The sequence below is a fragment of the Oculina patagonica genome, chromosome 4 (genome assembly GCF_052425735.1).
Source record: "Oculina patagonica isolate OP01 chromosome 4, crgOcupat, whole genome shotgun sequence".
In the NCBI taxonomy this organism is placed as follows: Eukaryota; Metazoa; Cnidaria; class Anthozoa; order Scleractinia; family Oculinidae; genus Oculina; species Oculina patagonica.
Genome location: NC_135761.1, coordinates 20,022,152 through 20,047,291, shown reverse-complemented (window position 1 = coordinate 20,047,291; position 25,140 = coordinate 20,022,152). Strand labels below are relative to the sequence as shown.

The window sequence follows — 25,140 nt, the reverse complement described above, 5'->3', positions numbered from 1 at the left end:
TTGTATCAGAAATCTCAACTCGCTCCGCTCACTGGTTCGATTTCTGATACTTCACCAACTCTTGCGTAAATACCGTACGCGCGCACTTTCCATGAAGTATTCTATATGTATTGGTGGCTACACTGCAAATACGCATTGCGTTCCCACGTTGATGCTTGTCGTATTATTTTGTCTGTTTTAAGGGAATTTTTTAAATGTTTGTTTTTAACAAGTTTTTAACTATATCCGGATTTGTTAAAAAAAATGTAACAAGAAGCGGCCAACTAAAAACAAGATTGCACCTTGTGTCGATTCCATTTCCAAACCATTTATTTGCATTTTTTGCCTTTACATCATTATCAGCTACGTACTGCTAATATCAACTTTATTCCTTGAAAAAGTTCGTTCAAACGCGTTTAATGCTTATTCCGTGTATCTATAGCTTCAAAGTGTCTAATCTTATTTTGCACCAAACATGATTTAGAATTTTATCTTGTCTCTTTCAACGCCGGACTTTAAGCCTGTGGGGGTGGTACTTCTTCCACGTAGATCCGGGACACTGAGTTCCAGCCCGTGTGTGCGTCAGCAGATCCGTAACTAGCACAGTTACCAACCCAGAATCCCACGAGCACGATCCCCTTGTGGACTTTCTCACACACTCCTTCGATTTGTCGCACACGGTGCAAATCTTTCTTGGCGCCATTTCCATGCACCATGTAGACTACACCATCAATCTCCGCTGGAGCAGAGCACTCAGCACCATTGAATGTGAAATACCATCGCCTGCAGCAAGCATGGCAATTATGGATGCGAAGAACACCATTCCAAAAGACGCGCAAGCCAGTTTTGTCCGACGATTTATTAAAAACACATTCCTAACAAAATCAAAAAATGGTCACCATCAGGAATAAAAAAGGCAGGTTCAAATGGTCCAATGATCTGAATACACTTCACCTCTTATTAAGATTTAGACAAGACCGGTGACCAAAAATGATTTTTTTCAATTTTTCTTCTTATGCTTTGTTAAAATTCTTATAGTAACTGTTTCTCATTTTCATATCGCTTTTTCTTAAATCTCAGTATGTCCGAACTTAAGGAACTTTGGCCACATTTATATGCAAGACTGAAGCTACCAAGTGGAGTGAAATATAAAATCACTTAAAACAGTGAAGAAATATTATAATACATGTAATAGCGAATACAACAGATTACAGGATGGTTTTGTTATTTAGATCCATAGAAGTAATTTCTCCCCTATCATTGATTAACGACGGTACGTCGACAACATTTAAAAATGTTTCTACCTTGGAGTTTATTTGTGTTTCCTTTTGATTTAGTGCTTAAAAGGCAGTATTTATTTTGGGGTTTATTTATACAGGAAAATCTGGTTTAGCTTACAAGCTAGTTTGAACAGAGTCCCGTCTAAATACTAAAAATTACAAAAATCTAATCTAAGTAGTGAAATACATTGCCCTGCATGTGGCGTGACTGACCCAATGGCTTTAGCTTGCGAGATAAAACATTTGATCAATCCAGTATCCTTTCCTTCCCTCAGTCCCTTAAAAACGCACTGTTTCCAGTTACCTCTCCATGTCCCTGGGGGTCCCTGGGGGCCTTCAGGGCCTTGGCTTCCTTTCTCGCCTGTGTCACCTTTGATTCCTTGTGGACCCACTGGGCCCGTGGACCCCTTGAATTCCTTTGGGGCCTTGGCTTCCTGGTTTACCATCATAGCCTCGGTCTCCTCTCGGCCCTATGGGTCCTTGAGGGCCGGTTGAACCCGCAACACCTGCTGGTCCCGCGGGTCCTGGGATCCCTGGGATACCTGGGATTCCTGGCGCGCAAAAACAATGACTATGGCCACAAGCTCCATATTGTGACGTCGCTTGGGATCCCTAGATGTAGCAAGGAAAATGCAAATTTGTGAGCTTTAATCTGCTTTGGTAGACTGTTGCATTTCTATGGTGGCCTAGGGCTGCCATAGCAAAAAACCCATTATCTCAACATATTTCTTGTAAAGATATGTATGGTGGCCTAAGATTGCCATAGTCAAATTGGTATTGAATTGTAAAAAAAGTTCAAAAATAAAAATAAATTAATAGAAAATAAAAATAGTTTTACTTTCTTTTGTTTTTAAAAATTTTTTTTTATAAAATTATTGAAAAATAAATAAATTAAAAAAAAATAAAATGAAAAGCAAAAAAAAAAGTAAAATGAAATCAAAAATCTGCATGGCCTATCGTTGCCATAGACCAGAATCACTTGCGGTCGTATCACAACAAACATGGCTGCTCGAATTCGGAATGACTCATGGATTAAAGATAGAAAACTCAAGGGGGAAATGAAGTAAAAAGGAGGTGACAGGCCTATACAGACAACTACATCGTGACATTTGTACATAGTAAGCCGTTATATAAAATTGGATTGGGTCGTCCAATTTATTTTGCTTCAAACGTGTGATCGTGTGGCAGGCCGGCACGGACTCCCACATGATGTAGTGTAACTGTACATTACCTTCATATTTTAGCTCTAACGAGCATGTCTTTAAGATATTTGCCTTTTTTTCTTAGATATAATGGGAGGATCTTTGAAGATGGAGTTCAGCAAAGGCTGATTTTGTATTAAATCCCAGTTAAGCATAAGTATATTTTTAAGGTTACGCACCGATGGGTGGTATGTTGTGACAAATAACAAGATCTAAACTGGACAAAAAAATAAATATGTCATCCGTGATGAAAAGCAACACACCTTGCAACACTATACAGCCGGGCCCGGCGTTACAAATATAGAATGCAAGTATATAATCAACATGTTCACGGAAAATTTAAGACATGTGTCATTCCAGAGCGAACATTTTTAAAACATATCTTGCAAATATGAATGAGCCAAGACTAATTGCAATAGCAATAAATACAAAAATTAATACAGAGCTGTCAAAATGTACCAACGGGAAACCGTGCAGACCTATGACCTCTACACATCTGCTGAGCGGCAGTCTTTTGACTCTACTTAGCCTAAAATATGCTAAAACGCCTCCTAATAAATACAGCTGACAGATTGGACTGACAAAATCCAATTTTACAGAACGGCTTACTATGTACAAATGTCACGATGTAGTAGTCTGTGTAGGCCTGTCACCTGCTTTTTACTTCATTCCCCCCTTGAGTTTTCTATCTTCAATCCACGAGTCATTCCGAATTCGAGCAGCCATGTTTGTTGTGATACGACCGCAAGTGATTCTGGTCTATGGCAACGATAGGCCATGCGGATTTTTGATTTCATTTTACTTTCTTTTGCTTTTCATTTTATTTTTTTTAATTTATTTTTTTTTTCAATAATTTTATAAAAAAAAAATTTAAAAAACAAAAGAAAGTAAAACTATTTTTATTTTCTATTAATTTATTTTTATTTTTGAACTTTTTTTTTACAATTCAATACCAATTTGACTATGGCAATCTTAGGCCACCATACATTTCATATTCAATCTGCAAACATTTATTGAGTATTTTCTTCTTAACATCCTTTTTGCCTTTATTATGGAGCGGCGGTCAGTTGTAAGTAGATTTCCGTGAAGAAACGAAAAGAAAGAACGGGCAGTATTACCATGAGTCAAGAAAGGTTTGTTCACGAACTAAAGAAAGGGACGCCTAGCCCTTATTCTGGTAGAGCGATAAAACTGCTAAAACATTCCTTCTGCTCTCAACAGCTAAAAAGTCAAAACGCACAATTCAAAAGAGGAAAAAGAAAGAAAGGTTTGTTCACGAACTAAAGAAAGGGACGCCTAGCCCTTAGTCTGGTAGAGCGATAAAACTGCTAAAACATTCCTTCTGCTCTCAACAGATAAAAAGTCAAAACGCACAATTCAAAAGAGGAAAAAGAAAGAAACTGTTATTGAAGTCACTTATTGAAGTTTTTTGGAAAACAGTGAACTTACTATCTTATCATCTGTACTTGTTTTGTTGTCTGCTGCGGCGCAGAATGTGATCAGCGGTAAAAACAGTAAACATAACGTGATGAAGGTCAACAGCGAAACGCTCATACGAGATGGCGCCATATTAATATCTTTTGGCCTGTTCGTAAAAAAATAAAATGAATAGGGAATAATACATGAATGCGCCGGGATATGAAATTTTATCACGAAGTGTTTAACTATCCTGTGTGCAGCCGTCCCGCTCCGCTCAAAACGGAGCGGGACGGTTGTACATAGGCTATGTTAAACGAGATATCTATTGTTTATTATATAAACAACACTAAATAAGAAGATTTCGGCGATAGTCCGAAGATTATTGAAAATTGTCCGAAGGTGAATCGAACATTTCCGACCATGTTCCGAACAGAAACTCCGAAAACAGGCCCAGGCCCAGAACTGCCCATGATTTTCGAAGATGTTTTCACCACATACAATAAAGATCAGATTATTATTCACTTCAACAAGGCAAAAACGTCACAGAAGACTGCAAACATTCTTAACGGCAAATTAAAGATCAGCAATGGTTATAGTCAATTGGTTACTTGACATTAGCTCAGGCCATACTTGAGCAGCTAATGTGTTATTTTTTAGTGCTTTTGTACTAGTTCAAAAATAGCGAAAACCCAACGAATGCGAGGAAATCATCAAACGATGTGCGAATTGATATTTATTTACATATAGTTTTTTTTCGAAGAAAAGCGACTATAGTAGTTTGAGAAGGCTTTCTACTGTGTTGCGGTTTGCAAAATTCAAACACGCACCACACGAATTAATTTACGAACATTTTATTGACGGCTGCAAAACATTACAGACTCACATTCTAGGACTCGAGCATTTTGCTTCTGACTAAAAAAAAGTGCAATGTACATGTTGATCCCTGATTTACTCCTTATGTGTCAAACTCGAATAAATCCTTGCTGCGTAAATCCTTTACATTGTTTAAGCTGGCTGAAGTTCACGATTGTTTTTTTTTTTTTGCGATCTTCCCCCCCACCCCTCTTAAATGTCTATACAGGGAGACTTGATACCAAAAAATACGACTACTCCCCTTTCCCTTGGTCTGGAGGTCTGAATGTTAAGTAACCTCGGTCGAAGGGTTTGGACCTCGGTAAAGGCTTGATACGAAGAAAAAACGAGTACTTCTCCTCACCCTCTCACCTAGTAGCTGATCACACATTGGGTTCGTTCACCTTAAGCTTTTATTAGCTTATGCTTCCATAAATATATCAACGCTTTAGGAAAACTTGGTACCCTGCAGTTTAAGGGTATCATTTCGTGACACCAAGTTTTTGCCATTGTCCGGAATATTTCAAAACCTGGGCCGGGTTGTTCGAAAGACGATTAACGCTAACCTAGGATTTACAGAGTTTTCCTTAGCTAATGTTTTGTTAAGTTTGAGATTGGTCCATGTAAAAACTGGGGACAGAAAATATTAACAGAAAACCTCAAAGAAATGTTATAAAATTAAAATCAAATTTCACGCTAATCCTGGATTAGCTTAATCGTGTTTTAAACAACCGGGCCCAGGTCACTAAGTGTTTGTTGTAACTTCATCGCCCTGAAGGTTCCATATAGTCCGGCGGCTTAGCTCGAAATTTTAGTTGAATTGTGCACTTTTTGATACAAGCATGAAATTTTGCGCACTAAAATCCTTTTTATTTTGCGTAGTTAATTTTACTATGGCATTTCTGTGTTTTTTGTAGGCACCGCTGATTATTTCTTGTTCACAAAGCTCGCCAAATTTGCTGTTTTCAACCATTTTTCTGATGGAACTGTCGCTTCCCGCAGAAAAATTTTACGCTGAGCGGCACTTGCCGCACTCATTTCCCATATAAGGTCAAACATAGGTATATAAGCTGATAACTGGGATTCAGTGAACCAATCAGAAAGCTAGAAATGCAATATTCTATTGGAGTGTTCATTCGCAATTGAAACGTTCGATGCAATGACTGGTCAGCTTTGGGTGAATAAATTTTATAACAGCAAACGATAATTTTTGCTAATTCTATACCAAATAAGCAAGCGGTCGAACGGTTTCCCAGGTCGCTTTTTGGTGTAGGGGGATTTCAGCAAGATTCATTTCCCTTCCGAGCTTTGAAGGCAGGGCTTTGGTGTTTCCCGCAAATACCGTAGTAGAAATGGATATGCGGCAAAATATTGTGATAAAATAAACTAAGATAGCTTCAGTTATCAGTGCCCCTCAAGGGATAATTACACTTTGATAGATAGGATAGAATATAGAACATGAATATTGCACAGCTTGTCATTGACAGGCTAGCTAAGTGCACTGTTTTCCTGAAATAGTAAGCCTGGTTTATCAGTATTTTTTTCCCGAAAGTCCAACCAGTGACTGGCATATACGTAGGCGACATTGGTGAATGAGAATTTCGCTTAAAACGCAACCGTCGGAGAATGGTAAAAGACACAGTCAATGCGTACATCGAATTTCAAATTCTCGATCCGACGGTGAATGATTTTCATCAGCTTGTTAAACGGTGATTGAGTCTAAAATGTATCCGTGCTGACTATTTGAAGTGTTTTACTTTCTTCAGACATACTCTTGCATTTCATCTACTGCATTAAGATGTATGTTTAAAATCCATGAAAATAATTGAAAGTATCCGTGAGTTTTCTGTTTTGTAGTATTTCTTATACTTCGTTTATTCTTCGGAAAAGTAGCTACTTTCTGCTAAGAGTACAACCAAAATTCCTCAAACTACAGCTACCAAACCCCAAAATTAAATGCTAGTCAGCCACTCGTTTCTTCTTTGGGAAATTTGTTAACAAATTTGCATGTTGTGGTTTTAATTTTAAATCTGTGAAAAGGAGGAGATCCATATCTTTTTAGCTTCAATCCAAAATAAGGAAACAAAACAGTTGTAATCAGTCTACAATAAGTAATATGGAAAAGGGAAGAAATCGAGTTAAATCACGGTATTTAAAGACATAAAAAAGTGTGAAAACCATCATCGTTAAGTGTCGCGTTCACTTACCTCGATCAACACCTCTCGAATGAATACGAAGGTTGGTTGTAACAGAGTATTCTATTGGAGTGTTCAGTGGCAATTGAAACGTTCGATCAGTAATTGGTCAAGTTGGGGTGAATAAATTACATAACAGCAGACGATAATTTTTGCTAATTCTTTACCAAATAAGCAAGAGGTCTAACGGTTTCCCAGGTCGCTAATTGGCGCAGGGGAATTTCAACAAGAATCATTTCCCTTCCAAGCTTTAGAAGCAGGGCTTTGGTTTTTCTAGCAAATGTCATAGTAGAAATAAAAATCAGACAAAATATTGTGATAAAATAAGCTACGATACCTTCAATTATCAGTGCCCCTCAAGAGAAAATTACACTTTGACGTCCATTTCTTGTACAACGATAGAATATGAATATTGCGCAGACTTACTGGCGCCAGTAAGGCTTCAAAACAGCCTAGCTAAGTGCACAATTTGCCTGACAGAGTGTGCCGGGTTTAACAGTAAATTTTTTCCCAATGTCCAACGAGCGACTGGTATATATACACTGGCCGACATTGGTGAATGGAAATTTCGCCCAAAACACAATCGTTAGAAAAAAATTCTCCGGGAGTGGTCAAAGGGACAGTCCATGAATACATAGACTTTCATAATTTTGAATGATTTTAATATTGTTTTTAATATTATTGCAAGCTAACTGTAAACATGACTGACCGTAATGTGGGTTTCTTGTTTAGTTTTCCTCCTTCTTCTGTAAGAAGCCTTCGTTATTGGTAAACTCTCTGTGGAGAACTGAATGTGATCGGTGGCTTTCAGTGGTTTATGGGGCCTTAATTAGTGACGATAAGAATTAAATAGACGGATGTGTGTTGAGGGTTTCCAGAAAAGAGTTGGTTGATGTGACGAGGTGATTCGAATTAATTGAGCATTAGGAATGTGCTGAAAATCCGGCCTGTCTATTGTTTGTTGATGGCGTTTTGGGTTTGAAATTGCATGCGACTTCTGCTTTTTCTTTTTAGACAGGGGATATGAGAAAACACTTTCATCTCCTCGACAAGGACGATTGCTTTCACAAGAATGCCAAGGTCTGAAGTGGCCATATATTACTATTAATATTTATTTTCTCTAAATCGGTAAAATAGACATGAATTGATATTACTTCCATTCTAGGAAGAAACTTAGTAACGATTATGTTCTTTGCAGTCCAATTGTGTTTAAGATCTATCTATTGTCCTTTTATCCTTCGATATCAAGATACTGCCGTGATATCTAGCGATATCGGCTCATCGGGAGACTTTGCCAAGAATAAAGTACAAACTCTGGTTTTTGAAGCGGAATGTAGCCAAAATGCATTAGTCCGGCGGCTTAGCTCGAAATTTTAGTTGAATCAATGTGCACTTTTTAATACAAGCATGAAATTTTGCACACCGAAAGTAGTCACCAACAGAAGTTTTTTTTCAGATGTAGTGCCAATCCCGAAAAACGCCAGTTTCCATGGAAACCATAATTTATTAAAATCAATGAAATTTCGTGAAATATTTGTTTGTCCTGGTTTATAGACAAATACTATTACGTCAGGAAGTGATATCAAGTCGCACGTACAAAATTTAGAATGAAATACTGTAATTTAGACTGTTCACAGCCCTCTATATTTTCGTATTTTTCTTCTGTTAGCGAACGGCGAACGCTGGGATCGGGGAATAAATCGCGAGAGACCTGGACGCTAACGCAAACGAAAGACGCGAGGGGCCAGAGGGCGGGAAACGAAAAGTCTCTTTCCATGTAATAATTTCCGAATGAATTATTGCTATAAAAAAGATGGTAAAAACATAACAATTGCAAGCCTTCTTTAAAGCATTTATATCTGTATTTTTGAAATAAAGTCTAGAAGGTGTATAAAAGCGCTAGAAGAAGTACTTTGTGGGGGAGGAGCCTCTTGGCTGAAAATTTCATTGCTGTTTACTAGCTGAATATAGGAAATTGGCGTTGGCACTATATCGAGAATTGATTAGTATGTGAATGCTTGTAATCCTGCAAAGTTTGGTGCTTGTATCAAAAATCGCACAATTCAGGAGTTAAGCCGCCGGACTAATAGGAGAATAAGAGACTGAAAAAATAAAACAAACAGGCAAAAATGTCATATGTCTTGCATGAAATCAATTATGAAATGAAAAGTACTTTATATTATCTAGGTATGTTATCGTTATTTTGAGAACTTAAACCAAACTCAAAGGTTATGTGAGCCGGTGAATGAAAAGATGAAATCAAATTGGCCGCAAATGAGTTCAATTTTTTTTCTGCAATAAAGTTGAGAAATAAGATTTTGTATGGGTGACATATTATTTAGCGTGAATTTACGAACCCGCCATGCAACAACCTTTACCGCTAAATGTAACAATGTCTTAAACTACATAGGAGAAGTAGCCGCGGCGGAAGGGGGCCGGGGGTCAGGGGCGGTTGTAATCCCCTAAACAAAAATTTTGAGGGGCTCACTTCCTCCCCCCCCCCCAACATTTCAGTGCCGAAAGTATCGATAGCGCAGCATAACAGTGGCTTTTCAAAATATTCAGTCTCGTGATTGGGGGAAGTGACACCAATCGTTTCATCAGGATCGTGCTTGGCAGAATAATATCATTATATGGTGTAGTACTTTCAACGAAACTCCTCTCCCAAAAACCCTTCTAGGAGAGGTCCACAGGACAAGCTGTTAGGATTGTATTTGACACTGCCTGTGGCGACATCCGCGCGTATCTTCCGACAACTGTAAAACTACCCAAACAGCACCATGAAGCAGGATCGTCTGACCTGCCTAGTTATGCAGTGTGACTAATCGATTAAGCACATTCAGGACGATGTTCAGATTGCAAAGAGCTCAATTTATGTATTCACCACTCGGGTTGGGGGGGGAGGGGGTGGGGAGGGTTGGTGCTTGGCTTGGTGTACGATGAGTCCCCCACGTTTCAAAACGCTCCGCCACCGCTGGGTGTAGAAGAAAATGGTTATATTCTAAGATCACACCTTGTAACAAGAACAGTGCCATATCTTTAATGCAATCTATATGGAAACTTCCATATCATTCGAAACTTCCAGTTCATGGCGTACTGTTGGCTAAACTACTAACGCGCATTGCGTGCCTATGTTTATACTTGTCGAACTTTTTCTTGTCAAAGTTCTCTGTTTTCAAAACATGTCCAGTTACTATAGTGGACGTTAATAACAACAAACTCCTTGATTTGCACATTTTCATTTTAAATAGTGTCATTAACATCTTGCTAAACTCAGCTTTACTCAAGTCATAACTGCCGTCATTTTTAAATTTATTATGTAACGTCCTATACTAGAACGAATTAAAAATGTTCATTTAACCCCTAATGCCTATTTTGCGTATCTAAAGCTTCAAAGTGTCTCTACTCTTAGTTTGCCCCAAAAGCAGGATTCAACACGTTTTAAGCCTGTGGGGGTGGCACTTCTTCCACATAGATCCGGGACACCGAGTTCCAACCCGTGTACGCGTCAGCAGATCCGTAACTTCTACAATTACCAACCCAGAATCCCACGCGCACGATCCCCTTGTAGACTTTCTCACACACTCCTTCGATTTGTCGCACACGATGTAAATTTTTTTTGCTGCCATCTCCATGCACCATGTAGACCACACCGTCAATCTCCGCTGGAGCCGAGCACTCAGCACCGTTAAAGGTGAAATACCACCGCCTGCAGCAACCATGGCAGTTGTGAATGCGAAGGGGACCGTTCCAGAAAACGCGCAAGCCAGTTTTGTCAGACGATTTGTTGAAAACACATTCCTACAAGAATTATTAAAATGATCTTCAGTAGCAATCGAAAGAATACTTGATCCAACGAAAAAACGCAGCGAGAAATTAACCTGCTTGAAACGTCTATTAGTTTTGAACATTTCAAGGAAATACACTGCCTTGTGGCTCTACTGACCTATGGTTGAAACGTTTAATGGTAGATTTGAACATAAAAGGTGAAGAAAAATGATGTTATAATTTTTTTTAAATTTTTGTTACGCTTTGTTTGTTACAAATGTTTTAACGATAGCTGTTTCTGATTTTCAAATACCTTTTGCTTTTATCTTAGTACGTCGGAACTTAAATTGAATAAAGACGATGCGTGGACAACATTAAAAAATATTAGCGTTTGATTCAATGCTTGAAACGTAAAACACTGCCCTATGGCCGGGTGTGACTGACCAAGGGCTTCAACCTACGTGATAAAACATTTACCTTGATCAATCCTGTGTCTTTGTCGTCGTTCAATTTTTTAAACACGCACTGTTTCCAGTTACCTCTCACTGTCCCTGAGGGCCCCTGGACGCCTGATGGTCCTTGGCTTCCTTTATCGCCTGCGTCACCTTTGACTCCTTGTGGACCCACTGGGCCCATGAACCCTTGAGGTCCCTTGGGGCCTGGCGGACCTTGGCTTCCTGGTTTGCCATCGTAGCCTTGGTCTCCTCGTGGTCCCATATATCCTTGAGGACCAGGAGAACCCGCAACACCTGCTGGTCCCGCGGGACCAGAGCTGCCTGGAATTCCTGGGATTCCTGGCGCGCAACAACAATGACTTTGCACACAAGCTACATATGATGACGTCGCCTGAGGTCCCTAAATTGTAAAAGTAAAATGTAACTCTGTCAGCTTTCATCTTCTTTCGAATAGTCTTTGTTAGATTGTTGGATTGGAGCAGCGGCCAGTTTAAAGTAGATTTCCGTGAACAAACGGACAGAAAGTACGGACAGCAAGAGATAAGTAGAGAAAGGTCTTAGTGAAATAGCTTAAATTTTAGTCGGCAATGATGTGAACAAGCAGTTATTCAAGCAAGCTAAAGCGATCGGCCGGTAAGTCGGGAAAACATTGACCGCGGACTTTGATGTTTTTTTTTTGGTCTCAAGGTGCCAAACGAACCACGCAAGAATAATCATACAACGCAAAGCGTACCGCGCATGATAAAGGAAGAGGACCCCTGGGACGAGCATGGGCATTTAACATTCAACTCACTCTCTTATCATTTGCACTTGCTTTGTCGTCTGCTGCAGTGCAGAATGTGACCAGTGGTAAAAACAGTAAATATAACATGATGGTCGGCGAAATGTTCACACGAGATTGCGCCATGGATATCTTTTGACCTGTGGACATAAAGGATAAAGAATAATCCATTGGTGCGTGGAGATACGTAGTTGACAGTTTTTATACTAAAGGACGTTTTATCAATCTAGATGAAGTATATAGATTTTAACGTGCGTCTTGAACGACGAACCACGAAATATACTTCATCTAGACGGCTAATGTGTCCTGTGTCCGTCTTGACTCCAAAGGACGCACTATCCGTCCAGTCCTATTATCCGCCAAGAAGGATAAGTCGTTGCCTAGTTCGAGGATCATTTAACGTCCGAAGGTCATTCAAACGAACGTTTTCGATCATTTTTACGACTGAATTTTCAATGAAGGAGTATTGTGGGTAGTCCGACTTCACTCACATGGTTGGTCGGTTGGTTGGTTGGTCCATCAGCTGTAAACATTCCTCGCATAACATAATTTCCTATTGCAAAGATAACGCCTGAATTTTCAACTATGATAAACAAGTTTATCTACCACATTAAGACAGGGACGGTGGAGCCGGGGGGGGGTGGGGGGGCTTTAGACCCCCACTTTTACAGAAAAAATAAAGAGTTAATAAGAGAAGAGTCTCTTAAGTCCCCCCACTTCAAGTCACTAGTCAGCCCCCCCAGTTGGAAAAATGCTCCGCCGTCCATGTAAGAGCCGCAAAAAGCAATGCACTGATCGATCTCTTTCGTACAGCGTTATTAAGAGCCGCAAAAGCGATGCAACATGCGATATTTCCATGCGTTACAGCTGCTTGTAACACAGGCAAACGCTCGATAAATGAAACTGACACTCGCGCATCTTCTATACAGAGAAGATTCCTCGCATAACATAATTTCCTATTGTAAAGATAACGCCTGAATTTTCAACTACGATAAACAAGTTTATCTACCACATTAAGAGCCGCAAAAAATGATGCACTGATCGATCTCTTTCGTACAGCGTTATTACTTTACGAGTTTATACATGTAAATGCTTTTATTCTCCAATAATGTATCACTGTTTTAAGCTAGCGTCGCACATCTATGACCATTCGAAAATTAAATCGGGTTCAACATATTCTATTATTTCCAGCTTGGGGTAAAAAAACAAAAAAACAACTGGCAACCTGGTTTCGAACTCATAACCTCTCACTTCGTAGAGCGTCATCTACCGCGTTGTGCTAATCTGAGATCTTTAAGACGTCTGTGTCAAAATATTTATATAAACGCAATAGACAACGTGGGGTCCATTGAGCCGCTGATTATCTGCCGCGACCACCGTAGGCTCACACAAATTGTCACAGCGACCGAATATCGATGTGTACTTGCGGCAAGCTATAGCTAGCTAGTGAAAGTGGTGATTTACTGGCCAAATATCTTGTTTACTGTAGTGGAAGTGGCTTAATTTAGGTTTAACAAGGAAGAAAAAAGAAAAGAAACAAAATGCGGCTGAAAATTATATCAATGCAACATGCGATATTTGCATGCGTTACAGCTGCTTGTAACGCATGCATGAAACTGACACTCGCGCATTCGCATAACATAATTTTCTATTGCAAAGATAAGGCCGGAATTTTCAAATACGATAAACAAGTTTAACTTTCTGCGTAAATCAAGTTACAACCCTATTAAACTTTGCCCTTCAGTTATTTCAGGATCTCTAGGATATTACATCTAGTGATAAATTTAAATAGTTTTGTTCCTTTTTTCGCCTCCTCATTGTACAAAGTACCGTTGAATGGTAAGATTTGTTACGTTTGGTTATTTGGTTGCTGAAGCCTTCAAATGCGGTTTCAAGAACGTTTTTTCTGTTTGTTTGTGTGGGAAACTGAAGAGGTAGCAGTATAAACAAAAATCTTTTTTCCTACTTCCCTTGTTGTCCCCACATCCTTCTGTGGGCAACATTAAAGGAAATAGGTTGTGCAAATGATCAATCCATTTTTCTCAATCACGGAAGAAATAATGTTTTGGGTATCTTTTGACAGAAGATAAAAATATAGGTTTCATTGTTTCAAAAAACGCTGAAACCACGTCAAATGCAAAGGACTTGGGTCCCATAGTAGTCTGTGTTGTAGTAGAGAGCGCTGAAACTTTGCAATCCGAGAAGATTACCGAGTACACTACTGCAACAGCCAACGTGAAAATCTCAATGTCTACATTTATCAAGATGCGTTAAAAACAAAAGAAGTCAAATGAATTGTTTTGGTAACAAAGACATGCCATACCACTGTCCACAATTAGAAGATGAAAAATGGTTGTCGTTATTCTTGTTTTTTGTTGTACTGATGAGGGTCTTGGTTGCGTGCTTCGCAAGTGCTACGAAAATCACATCAATTTAACCCCATTAAGTCTAAACTATAAAAGACAAGAGCCCAAAGACCGCAAGCTTGCTCAGGGGAGACGTCCAACTGAGCTAAATTGAGAGGCTTTCCGCAAGCAACGGTATGTCCTGATTAACAAAGTTTCGACTTTTGCGGCCGGTTAAAACTTGCTGGCTTTTCTAATATATATAGCATTTCATTTTGCGGTTCTTTCCCTTCCATCAAATCTCATCTTAAAATAATGACAGACTTTTTCTTCTTTTTTTCAAATAAGCTTCCAAGGTTATTACGCCGGTTAAAATTCCGGTAATTTCGCTATTTCCTTTCCGGGTTTCTTTGTGACCCCCAACCCTTTCTGCCATTTTAAGACCACGTTTACCATTAATGGACCATTGCATTACCAACTTACAACAGTAGACATTTCAAGGGAGAGTTTTCCACCAAAATAACCAGCCTTTGCGTGACTCTTGTAAAACCGCCTAAACTGAAACACAAACATGCAATGGGAGGCAGATCGTAGCATATACTATTAGACAGCATTTAATAGCTGGACTATCACACCACTTTGATGAGGTCATTGGTTCGAGTAGCGTTCATCGCTCAGATTTTTGGAGACTTCCATTCCAACTGCTAACTTGTCATTAAAAACTGAGAAGCCTAATTTCAATAGCATAGCGTTGTTCATTCATTTTCTGGAGATATCGTAATATCTTGATAAGAAGGTTATATAGTTCTATTCAACTATTCAGTTACCTTTTCGGCGTAATATGAAGAGATTCTATTACGAGGCTACTTTAAAAAACGGTCCAACAATGACTTCTGTGGTTTCTTAAATTGTTTAATAAGTTATTTTAATTACAGATAAGTGAGTATATATAGACACGACTATTCAGGCACAGACAGAAAAAATCGTGGATTAAAACTGGGAGTTAATTTAATTAATTAATCAAATTTGATTAAGCCGTTTGTCACTAATCTCACAAATGTGATACAGGACTTTAATTACATTACAAAAGGCGTAAGCTGAGAACTTCAACACCAGTTAATCTACCGTTAACAAGATTGGATGATTTTACATCGATACTGTGGCGAACGAACGTTTTCAACTTTTCGTGAGACACCGCAAAACAGCTAAATTTAAACTAAAAACCTATTTTGGATAATAATTTGTAATTTTCACAACAACAAAGACCTGATTATTTTTCTTTTTCAGTTTGAATGGAAAAAGACATGTACAACTACTAGCTTTACAGAGGAACGCTATCCCTTAAGTTGCCAGTTTAGAGGAAAAGTCTGTACAACGCACATAGTACAAGTCAATATGTTCGTCTTGATTCGCCGACGAAAGCAGATCAGAAGTATATAGGATCACTAACACAGCATAATCTTCTTGAAGATTTGCGAAAAGTTATGCCCTTAATAAACCTCTCTTAGGTAACCTTAACAAATATCAATGGGCTAAAACTGACTTGAACAGTTGAGAATTATACGATTTTGACTCAGTGAAATCCAGATGGAACTGAATTGCTATGTAGAGATGTGCGTACCATAGTCGACTGTCCAACGGTCTTCAGGGGTCTTAACTTGTTTTACCTGCACCAGTAGAATTAAAAATAACCTGTTTGTTCGGTATTATAAGCTCAAACTGCGGCTTTGTAGCCACAGCCCCGGCTTGTAAGAATATCAACTATAATTTCCTTGCACTGATACGAGATTTACATTCTAATTAACCGTGAGAGGATCTTTGATGTCTTACATCCAATTAACAGTATAATTACAAGCGTTGAGAATAAAGTAAAGTGTATGTACACCTCATTACAATAACTTTGTCTTGTAAAAAAGAAAACTGAAAAAAGAAAAAAAAAGGAATTATTGCAGAATTACTATGAGAAGGAAAATTCACTGGTAAAAAAATGGTATAAAAATTCAGTTTGCTTGCCTAATTAATTTCTATTTGTCTTTTTTAAATTCCTTTTTTCTATTAGGTGTACCATTAAATTAGTAAAATTGGCAAAACGAACAGAAGAGAAGCTGGACGTTAGCACAGCTAACTCTACTGTCGTACAACTTGAATATCGTGCTCCGTCCAACGCCTGACGCCATATCCAAGATGGCGGCAACACAAAAATAATAATTAGTCTTTATTGTTTCACACACTTAAATAGAGCTGCAATTTTGGAATGCAAAATATATGAATATTGCTAAAAATTAAAATGGGTAATGTAATCATAATAGAAAAAATTATAGCTAGTTTTCTGATACATATAAACTTGAAACAAACATCGAGTGTGCAATTACTTCGGAGAAAAATAGATTTTTCTCAGTCCAGGCTAAACGCAATAGCTCAGGCAAAACCAGAGAAATGTTAAGCATAAAATAAAATAAATTTACTTAAATATGCAAAATCACTACTCAGAATAGCTATAAACTTCACGAACTGAGTAGTTACAAAAATTGAAATGCTATGACTAATGACACGTAATATATTGAAGTTTAATTAAGATAGAAAGTAGAGAAAAAAGGAAAAGAAAGAAAGAAAGAAAAAACAGAAAAAAAAACACAGTACCATTTATTTTTGGAAGCAAAATTTGAATTAAATGTTTAAGAGCACCGGAGAGAAAATTAAAATACCACTTAAGGTAGCATTAGGCATAACTTCCAACCGCAGTAATACCAGTTTTCGGTATTCGCGGAAAAAAACCGAAGGTTTCACGAAAGTTTACGAAATTATGTAAATGAGAAACTCAGAGACTCAAAGGGCAGTGCAGAATGCAATATGGCCAAACACAAGTCAAATGAGTTCACCTTTCAGTCTGAAACGCTGTTTCATGTGTACTTGTAAGATGTTGAAAGACCAAACGTGACAACTTAATCACGCGACAACTTCATCCGGGAGAAAGATTTCCCTTATTGAAAAGTCACACACGCGGCCCACCAGTTGACACAATTAGGAGTCGAATTTTTTAGTAAAGGAAGTTCTCAATCATTTGAACCGTTGTGTTTTAAGTAAACTTTCGTTAATTTGAGAGTTTTTAAGCAGCAAACGTGATACTTTTATTTTTTGTGCAAACTTATGTAACATGAGTCTAATTTAATTAAGTAGAAAGAGTCTACAAGAATCCTGCCGTATTGAAAATCACATGGCACTAGGCTTAGATAACATTTAACTTTTGTTGGTTTGATTTTCAGTTGGGTATGGGTCGCACTTGGGAAAAGTTTTCATCTTTGCCGGTTAAAAAAAAGAAAAGAAAAAAACAGAAAAACTTCTTAGACGTCAAAACAGCAAACGTGATACTTTTCCCTTCTGTGTAAACAAATGTAACATGACACTTTTTTTTCTCCAAAACTTATGTAACGCAACACTTGTTTTTGTCGAAAACATATGTAACTTGGTACATTTCTAGGGCAAACAGGACGACATCGATTGAAGTTGTTTTGCTTTAATTAATAAAACTAATTATAACACAGATATTATCGATAAATCCAAGAAATATTTTTTCAGATTGGGAGATATAAGGTCACCTTTTAAAGACTAGTCGGTATGTTTTGAAGTTAAAAACGAATGAACTACGATCGATATAGCGGCAACAGAATAAGAACGTGCCATTTCGTGACAATTTGATAATTAAATTAGTTTGTTTTATAATTGAATGAACTGATTTCTTTTGTGAACGAAACAAAATCTTTGTTGTAGTTATAGTTCTGACCAACGAAAATGTGCATTAAAATTGTTTTGTTTTTGCTCCAAGCAAAGGTAATGAGATTTTTTTTTTTGTTTATTTGCGAACGGTGACTTGGGTTCTGTTTTTCACGTAGGAGTGTAGTTTCAATTTGAACTGTTCCCGCGAGAATATTTAATAAACAAACAGGAAGCGAATTCAGTGGCATTCTCAGATATTTTAACTGAAATGTTCGGATACTTTTTAGTGTGTCTCCTCCAAACACCACTTGTGTTCCTTCCCGGGAGTTCCTTACTCTTAACTTTTCAACCGTAACACAATTGTTATTTGCTTGTAACAAGACACTTGTTTTCCTTGCAAATGCTGTAACATGATACTTTTGTTTTTCTTTACGCGACATCGATGGCAGCTGTTTTGTTTTCAATAATTAAGCCAATTTTTCACTTTAATTTAATTAAGTTGCGGTTTCAACTGCTCGAATGACCTTTCACGAAAAGTAAAGAACAAATCAAATAAAAAAACATCTCTTTCGGAAGGTTTTTAAAAGCGCGTTACAGCTTGGATATTTGTTTCCTGCTCACTAAGGGTTTCGTGCCGAAAATCACGGAACAAGTTTTTGCATGCTTAATTACGAAACTGCTGTGAAGTCTCAAAATCTAACTTAATTAATTTGCGGTTTTAACTTGGCGTCTTGGAGTCTGCAGGAATCCTACCGCAAACGCGCGATGCACGCGATGTTTCTAAGAATAAAACGTAGTCGAATCTGCGCATGCGTTTGGCGCAAAGTACTTTGCTATCGAAAGAATAGTACCACAAGGAGAACAAAAGGTCTTCCGAAACAAATATATACGTTTGAAATCTTCACATGAAAGTAACGTAGATATGCGCATGCGTTTGGCGCAAAGCACTTTACTCTAGAAAGAATAATACCACAAGGAGAGCAAAGGGTTTTCTGAAACAAATATATACCTTTGAAATCTTCATATGAGATAAAGTAGATATGGCCCATGTTTTACCTGGGACGTATGGTCAGGTGCTTCCCACCCCCTACCCCCTCCAAAAATAATAATTAATTGATATTAATTAATTAATTGCTGATTAAAAGTTTACACCATAGTGCGTTAGCGCTTGAGGGGTTTAGGGGTTTATCACACGACTGCCCACCAAACCATCGCAAAAGTGCATTCTGCACTAAAAAGGGCTGTACAATTCCACTGTGTTAATACATAGCGACAACTTTATGTGATCTTTTATTATCAGTGGATAAGCCGCGAAAGCTGCCCTTATAATAGGCAATCCGCACAAAAGGATATGAAAACAGGTTTAAGCTTTCGTAATGTCACATTTATTGAGCATTTGCTCAAGTGGTAGTTCAAAGTGGGGTTATTCATACACACTTTAAATTCCTTAATAAAAAACAAAGCAAACAAGCAAATTCAGACAACTAAAGAAGGAAAATGCATGTTACAGACGTGGATTGTGGCGTTTATTTAACAACACAGTACGGCGTTTATCACTCAAGTAAGTTCGGTTCTTGTAGTAAGTTCAAGTTAGTTCGGTGGACGTGTGCGAAATTCCTTTTGTTTCGAAGCCAATTTTTCGATCTGATCAATCGTATTTTCAGTCAACCGTTTTAAGCTTTCGCTTTTCATTACAACACAGTCCTCTCAGTCTTATATCGATCTCTTTCAGAATAATGGTAAAATAGAAATAAAACTCTTATTATGGTGGGTAATCACTCTGATGAACATTGCGAAATCCGTCGACAGTGCGTTCTCTTTTGATCTTTCTAATCCGTTAATGACTTGCGCTATGAAAACAAATGCTACTTTCTCGCATCTGTAGTTTTTGTTATTCAAACAAAATGTGTTTTGCTTGTGACAAATTGCATTGTTTCTAACTTGGGGCCATGGTATCTATGTGTATATTTCACCCAGTCAAAAGGATTAAGGCTTGCAAGCACGCTATTTTTTAAGGACACGAAAAAAGTTGGGTAAACTTAAATGCTAGGCAGATTAAGACATGTCACAATAGAGATTAGTAGAAACTCAGCTGTGTTCTATTGGAAATCTGCGAATCTGATTGGTTCTCCCACTGTTTTCTATTCGCCGATAGAAAACAGTCGCGTGCGTGAGTAGCTCTTTAAGCGGTAAATTTTCTTGATTTTTGTCTTCAAAGTGCACAAAATTGTAGGTTTTGGACTGCAATCCTTTAGAGTTTCTACTAAAACAATTAGACTACTTGCCCTCGTTATCTATGAGCGATAGTCAACTCGGCTGCGCCTCGTTGACTATTTGCTCATAGAAAACTCGGGCACGTAGTCTAATTGTTAATTAGTGGTTGACAGGCAGATAAACGCCCACACTGACGGACTTGCTGCGATTCGACTGAAGGGGGAATCGCTTCTGAGAGTGCGATCGTCCAGTGAAGATAAAATAATTCAAAAGCCGGATGTTTATAAACAACGTTTTCTCACGGAAGGAAACTGTGTTTAGTGCATACCAAAGGCTATAATTTTATCACTGTTAGTTTTCTTTATCTAAAGGAGAGCCTGTCTCGATTACAATATAGTGGTTTAAGCCGTCGTAGAATTTCTTCTATGTATTAGCTGTAATGGCAATAATCTTATGTCATAGTATACAATCGACACCGGCAAAAACCTGCTAATAAAAATCACCAAGTTCTATCATCGTGTCCCGTAAGCCACACACGGTGATATAATGGATTTACAAGAGTCTCTCGTGTTATAAATGCATTTGTTATATCTACGCAGGAAGCGCAAAGTTTTCCAATGGAAACCACCATTGCAATGCCTATTTGCCTTGGTCAGACCCTATTTGTTTTGTGGGTGCTTTGTTTTATCTTGTCTACAAAAGTAACACAACAAAGGCTGTTTGTGTTTTCTTTTCAACCGTTAAACTTAACATGGACAAAGTTAAAAAGGTTAAAGTCTGTCTGCTAAGTTTACATAGCACGAATCGATTAGAATTATCACTAGTTTCCTAGTGGACTCACTGGCTAGCGTGTTCAATGGAGTTGGGTAGAGTGGTCGAGTTCAAGTGCTGGGCGAGGTCGCTGCGTTGTGAGTCTTGGACAAGACACTTAACTCTCACAGTGCCTCTATCCAACTAGGTTGCGGCTGCTATGATTTTAAAAGTAAGAATGCGCAACTATTGTGGAAAGCTGTTCAATGAATACATTACGTTAAGTGTACCTTTAAGGGAAAACCCTTAGGCACAAATAGGGTATCAAAGACAGAGACGAGTCAACGCTGGAGACGTGAATAAAAAAAATTGGAATAAATAAAATAAATTCTTACAAATAAAAACGCGAAATAATACTCGGTGTTCTCAATTAACAAACGCGTGTGCTGCGTGCATAGCACGAGTATCACGATCACGCAAACAGGGAACGAGATTCTGCTAAACGTATGAGTTTATTTATGAACTAATAAAATAACTAAAAAAAAGAAAGTTACCAATACTTCGAAGAGATAGCTTGGAAGCAAATTTTGAAAGCGGAGCAGTATTGTCATTTTTACGACTGAATTTTCAATGAAGGAGTATTGTGGGTAGCCCGACTTCACTCACATCATGGTTGGTCGGTTGGTTGGTTGGTCCATCAGCTGTAAACATTCCTCGCATAACATAATTTCCTATTGCAAAGATAACGCCTGAATTTTCAACTATGATAAACAAGTTTATCTACCACATTAAGACAGGGACGGCGGAGCCGGGGGGGGTGGGGGGGCTTTGGACCCCCACTTTTACAGAAAAAATAAAGAGTTAATAAGAGAAGAGTCTCTTAAGTCCCCCCACTTCAAGTCACTAGTCAGCCCCCCCAGTTGGAAAAATGCTCCGCCGTCCATGTAAGAGCCGCAAAAAGCAATGCACTGATCGATCTCTTTCGTACAGCGTTATTAAGAGCCGCAAAAGCGATGCAACATGCGATATTTCCATGCGTTACAGCTGCTTGTAACACAGGCAAACGCTCGATAAATGAAACTGACACTCGCGCATCTTCTATACAGAGAAGATTCCTCGCATAACATAATTTCCTATTGTAAAGATAACGCCTGAATTTTCAACTACGATAAACAAGTTTATCTACCACATTAAGAGCCGCAAAAAATGATGCACTGATCGATCTCTTTCGTACAGCGTTATTACTTTACGAGTTTATACATGTAAATGCTTTTATTCTCCAATAATGTATCACTGTTTTAAGCTAGCGTCGCACATCTATGACCATTCGAAAATTAAATCGGGTTCAACATATTCTATTATTTCCAGCTTGGGGTAAAAAAACAAAAAAACAACTGGCAACCTGGTTTCGAACTCATAACCTCTCACTTCGTAGAGCGTCATCTACCACGTTGTGCTAATCTGAGATCTTTAAGACGTCTGTGTCAAAATATTTATATAAACGCAATAGACAACGTGGGGTCCATTAAGCCGCTGATTATCTGCCGCGACCACCGTAGGCTCACACAAATTGTCACAGCGACCGAATATCGATGTGTACTTGAGGCAAGCTATAGATAGCTAGTGAAAGTGGTGATTTACTGGCCAAATATCTTGTTTACTGCAGTGGAAGTGGCTTAATTTAGGTTTAACAAGGAAGAAAAAAGAAAAGAAACAAAATGCGGCTGAAAATTATATCAATGCAACATGCGATATTTGCATGCGTTACAGCTGCTTGTAACGCATGCATGAAACTGACACTCGCGCATTCGCATAACATAATTTCCTGTTGCAAAGATAAGGCCGGAATTTTCAAATACGATAAACAAGTTTAACTTGCATGGCTTTTGCATCGCTTTTGCGGCTCTTAAAAGAGCCGCAAAAGCGATGCACCCATCGATCTCTTTCGTATACTTACCTGAATCAGTCTATATGTTCTGATATATTTATTTTTTTACCGCGTTATTACTTTACGGTTTACATGTAAATGCTTTTATTCTCCAATGTATACAGGGGCGATAGAATAAACAAACCATTTTAGTGCTGCGGGGTAAAAACAAAAAAACAAAAAAGGGAAAAAGGAACAGACACTTCTGGGTTTTGATCTCACGACCTCTCACACTCCATCCTGAAACCTACACGACTGAGCTAATCCGACAATCACAGTCACGTGAAATGAAAAGATCTTATATCAATGTAACAGACATTGTGGGGTCAACTGCCGATTGTCAGCAATTGTCACGCATGTTTGCTCGCTTTTTTGCTTTTTAAATGCATCAAAGAAATGTTTGAACATCTGCCGCTCATATATATTCAGGATATGAAAACCAAACGTAAAACTTGGTGAAAAAAATTCAGTCGTGGCTCGAAGAGGCTTTGATTTAAAATGATCCGTTGATGTTCAGTTGACCACATACCATCAGTTGCTAAATTAACTCTACTTCTACAAGGCAAAAGTGTTATGAAACACTGCAGTTTATCAATTAATAAACGTTAATTAAATATCATTAGTGGCTACGGTGTAGAAAACTCAAAAGGCGGTTTCTTGTTCTTTTGTCACAAGTCTATAGCTAGCCACAAAATTGAGAAAAAAAAATCAGCTGATGCAAGGAAATAGTTATGTTGAAATAAATATTAGTCTTTTTTTGTTCTTGAAAAAATGACTAGTTTTAAAAAGCTTTTCTCTTTGACGAGCTTCAACATTCCAACACGTACCAAACAAAGTAACTGAAGAATTCAGGTTTGCTGTGAGCGGGAAATCTTACGAAAGAATACGAAATGTTCGTCATTTAAGCAAAGCAAAACTACTTTTGTTGCAGTTTCAAAGACAAGATAAAGTACCTACCTTGCAGTTGTTGTTATCGAAAGAAAATGGATTCTTCTGATGAACGTGCAGCTTTCTATCTCCCTCGCAAATCAGGTGTTGCGTTTTAACATGTTCTCTTGTTAATCTGTCCTACGTCAATGAGGATCACGTTAAGACAGGTTCAAAAATTGATCACGTTCCAAAAACAAGGATAAGAACACAAACAAAATTGCCAAATATTCTGTAGGGTTAGGGAACCACTGCCACACTTGCTAGTCTAAGCAGGAACGTAACGACGACACTTCGCTTCTTTGTGGCTGAGCAACGTTACACATTTACATTGTAGCACTCAAAGCATTCTACATTCTGCCAAAAGAATTAATACGATGATCTCCCTATTCATCACTGTCATGGCGAATATACGCCCGTACGGCATATATCGGGCTAAACCTTACATTGTTTATGTTGGCGTAAGTTCATGATTGTTTCTTTTGCGAAGGCATTGGTATAGTTTTTTTTTTTTTTTTTTTTAGAGGAGGCCTCCAATCACCTAGGGGGTGGTTTTCAGGAGGGTCCTCTGAGAAATTAAATGTTAAACATTAAAATACATTAAAATCTAAAATACAATAAAAAGACAAAACCCATGTTGTATGCTAACTAAGATTAAAAACTAGGACAAGAATTAAAATACTACTAACTAAGGTTAAAAATGGGAAATAAAAAAGTATTAAAATCTAAAAGGAAGAACAAATGTCACAGATCTAAAATATAAAATAACTACCTACTGTCCTAAAAAAACTAATTACAAATAGTTATCTATTGACATTATATAACATTGTGCAACTAAAAATATTTGTTCATAGTCTAAAATGTTTATCCAGTAAGAACTTTGTAAGGGTTTTCTTAAAAATCTCGCATGGCATCGGCTTTCTTAAAAATTCTGGAAGAGACAACCAGTCATTTGTAAAGCGGAAGTAGGATGCTCTCTTTCCGCTTTCCGTTTTAGGTTTAGGCAGTCTAGGTAGGTATCCATGTCTAGTGTTGTAGCCATGTAAACTTCTTAATGTCGATTTATAAAACTATCAAAATGTTGCGGAATGTCTCCTTTGATTGCATTTTGTACGGCTGTGCATCGGTGAGAAAGACGTCTTCCAGCCAGAGGGAGCCAATTCAGTGACTTCAGAGCTTCTGAAGAAGACATTTTGCCTAATTTAATTTTTTTCGCAAATTTGGTCTGGAAACTTTGCATTTTTTCCATTTCTGATTTTAGACCGGGTTGATCTCCCCATACTGTGTCGGCATAGTCTAGGTGTGGCAGCACTAGCCCATTGTAGAAGGCTA

The 25,140-nt window shown here is 38.1% G+C and overlaps 2 protein-coding genes across 3 annotated transcripts; both read right to left on the bottom strand.

Moving 5' to 3' along the window:
* Window positions 1-310: 310 nt before the first annotated feature.
* LOC144651823 (uncharacterized) lies at window positions 311-23,964 on the bottom strand. 2 transcript variants are annotated; one of them, XM_078511842.1, is made up of 4 exons: window positions 23,839-23,964; window positions 11,944-12,071; window positions 11,173-11,550; window positions 311-854 (listed from the first exon to the last, which is right to left on the bottom strand). In XM_078511842.1, the coding sequence occupies exons 2-4, from the start codon at window positions 12,055-12,057 to the stop codon at window positions 495-497; spliced, it is 852 nt and encodes a 283-aa protein (XP_078367968.1). In that variant the 5' UTR covers window positions 12,058-12,071; window positions 23,839-23,964; the 3' UTR covers window positions 311-494. The 2 variants fall into 2 exon arrangements, with proteins under 2 accessions (XP_078367968.1, XP_078367967.1); XM_078511841.1 differs by lacking the exon at window positions 311-854 and adding an exon at window positions 9,954-10,728.
* Window positions 1,509-7,726, bottom strand: LOC144651969 (uncharacterized). The gene is made up of 3 exons (XM_078512053.1): window positions 7,637-7,726; window positions 3,911-4,046; window positions 1,509-1,871 (listed from the first exon to the last, which is right to left on the bottom strand). Exons 2-3 carry the CDS (start codon window positions 4,028-4,030, stop codon window positions 1,626-1,628), a joined length of 366 nt encoding a protein of 121 aa, XP_078368179.1. The 5' UTR covers window positions 4,031-4,046; window positions 7,637-7,726; the 3' UTR covers window positions 1,509-1,625.
* Window positions 23,965-25,140: the final 1,176 nt, after the last annotated feature.

Bases quoted from the DNA above. Each gene is read 5' to 3' on its own strand.
- LOC144651823 (XM_078511842.1), bottom strand. From the start codon at position 12,057: ATGGCGCAATCTCGTGTGAACATTTCGCCGACCATCATGTTATATTTA. The intron at 11,551-11,943 runs GTGAGTTGAATG...TTTACAATTTAG, and splicing joins CAAGTGCAAATGATAAGAGA to GGACCTCAGGCGACGTCATC. The intron at 855-11,172 runs GTAAATGTTTTA...TGATTTTGTTAG, and splicing joins AAGACACAGGATTGATCAAG to GAATGTGTTTTTAATAAATC.
- LOC144651969 (XM_078512053.1), bottom strand. From the start codon at position 4,030: ATGGCGCCATCTCGTATGAGCGTTTCGCTGTTGACCTTCATCACGTTA. The intron at 1,872-3,910 runs GTAAGTTCACTG...TGCTACATCTAG, and splicing joins CAAGTACAGATGATAAGATA to GGATCCCAAGCGACGTCACA.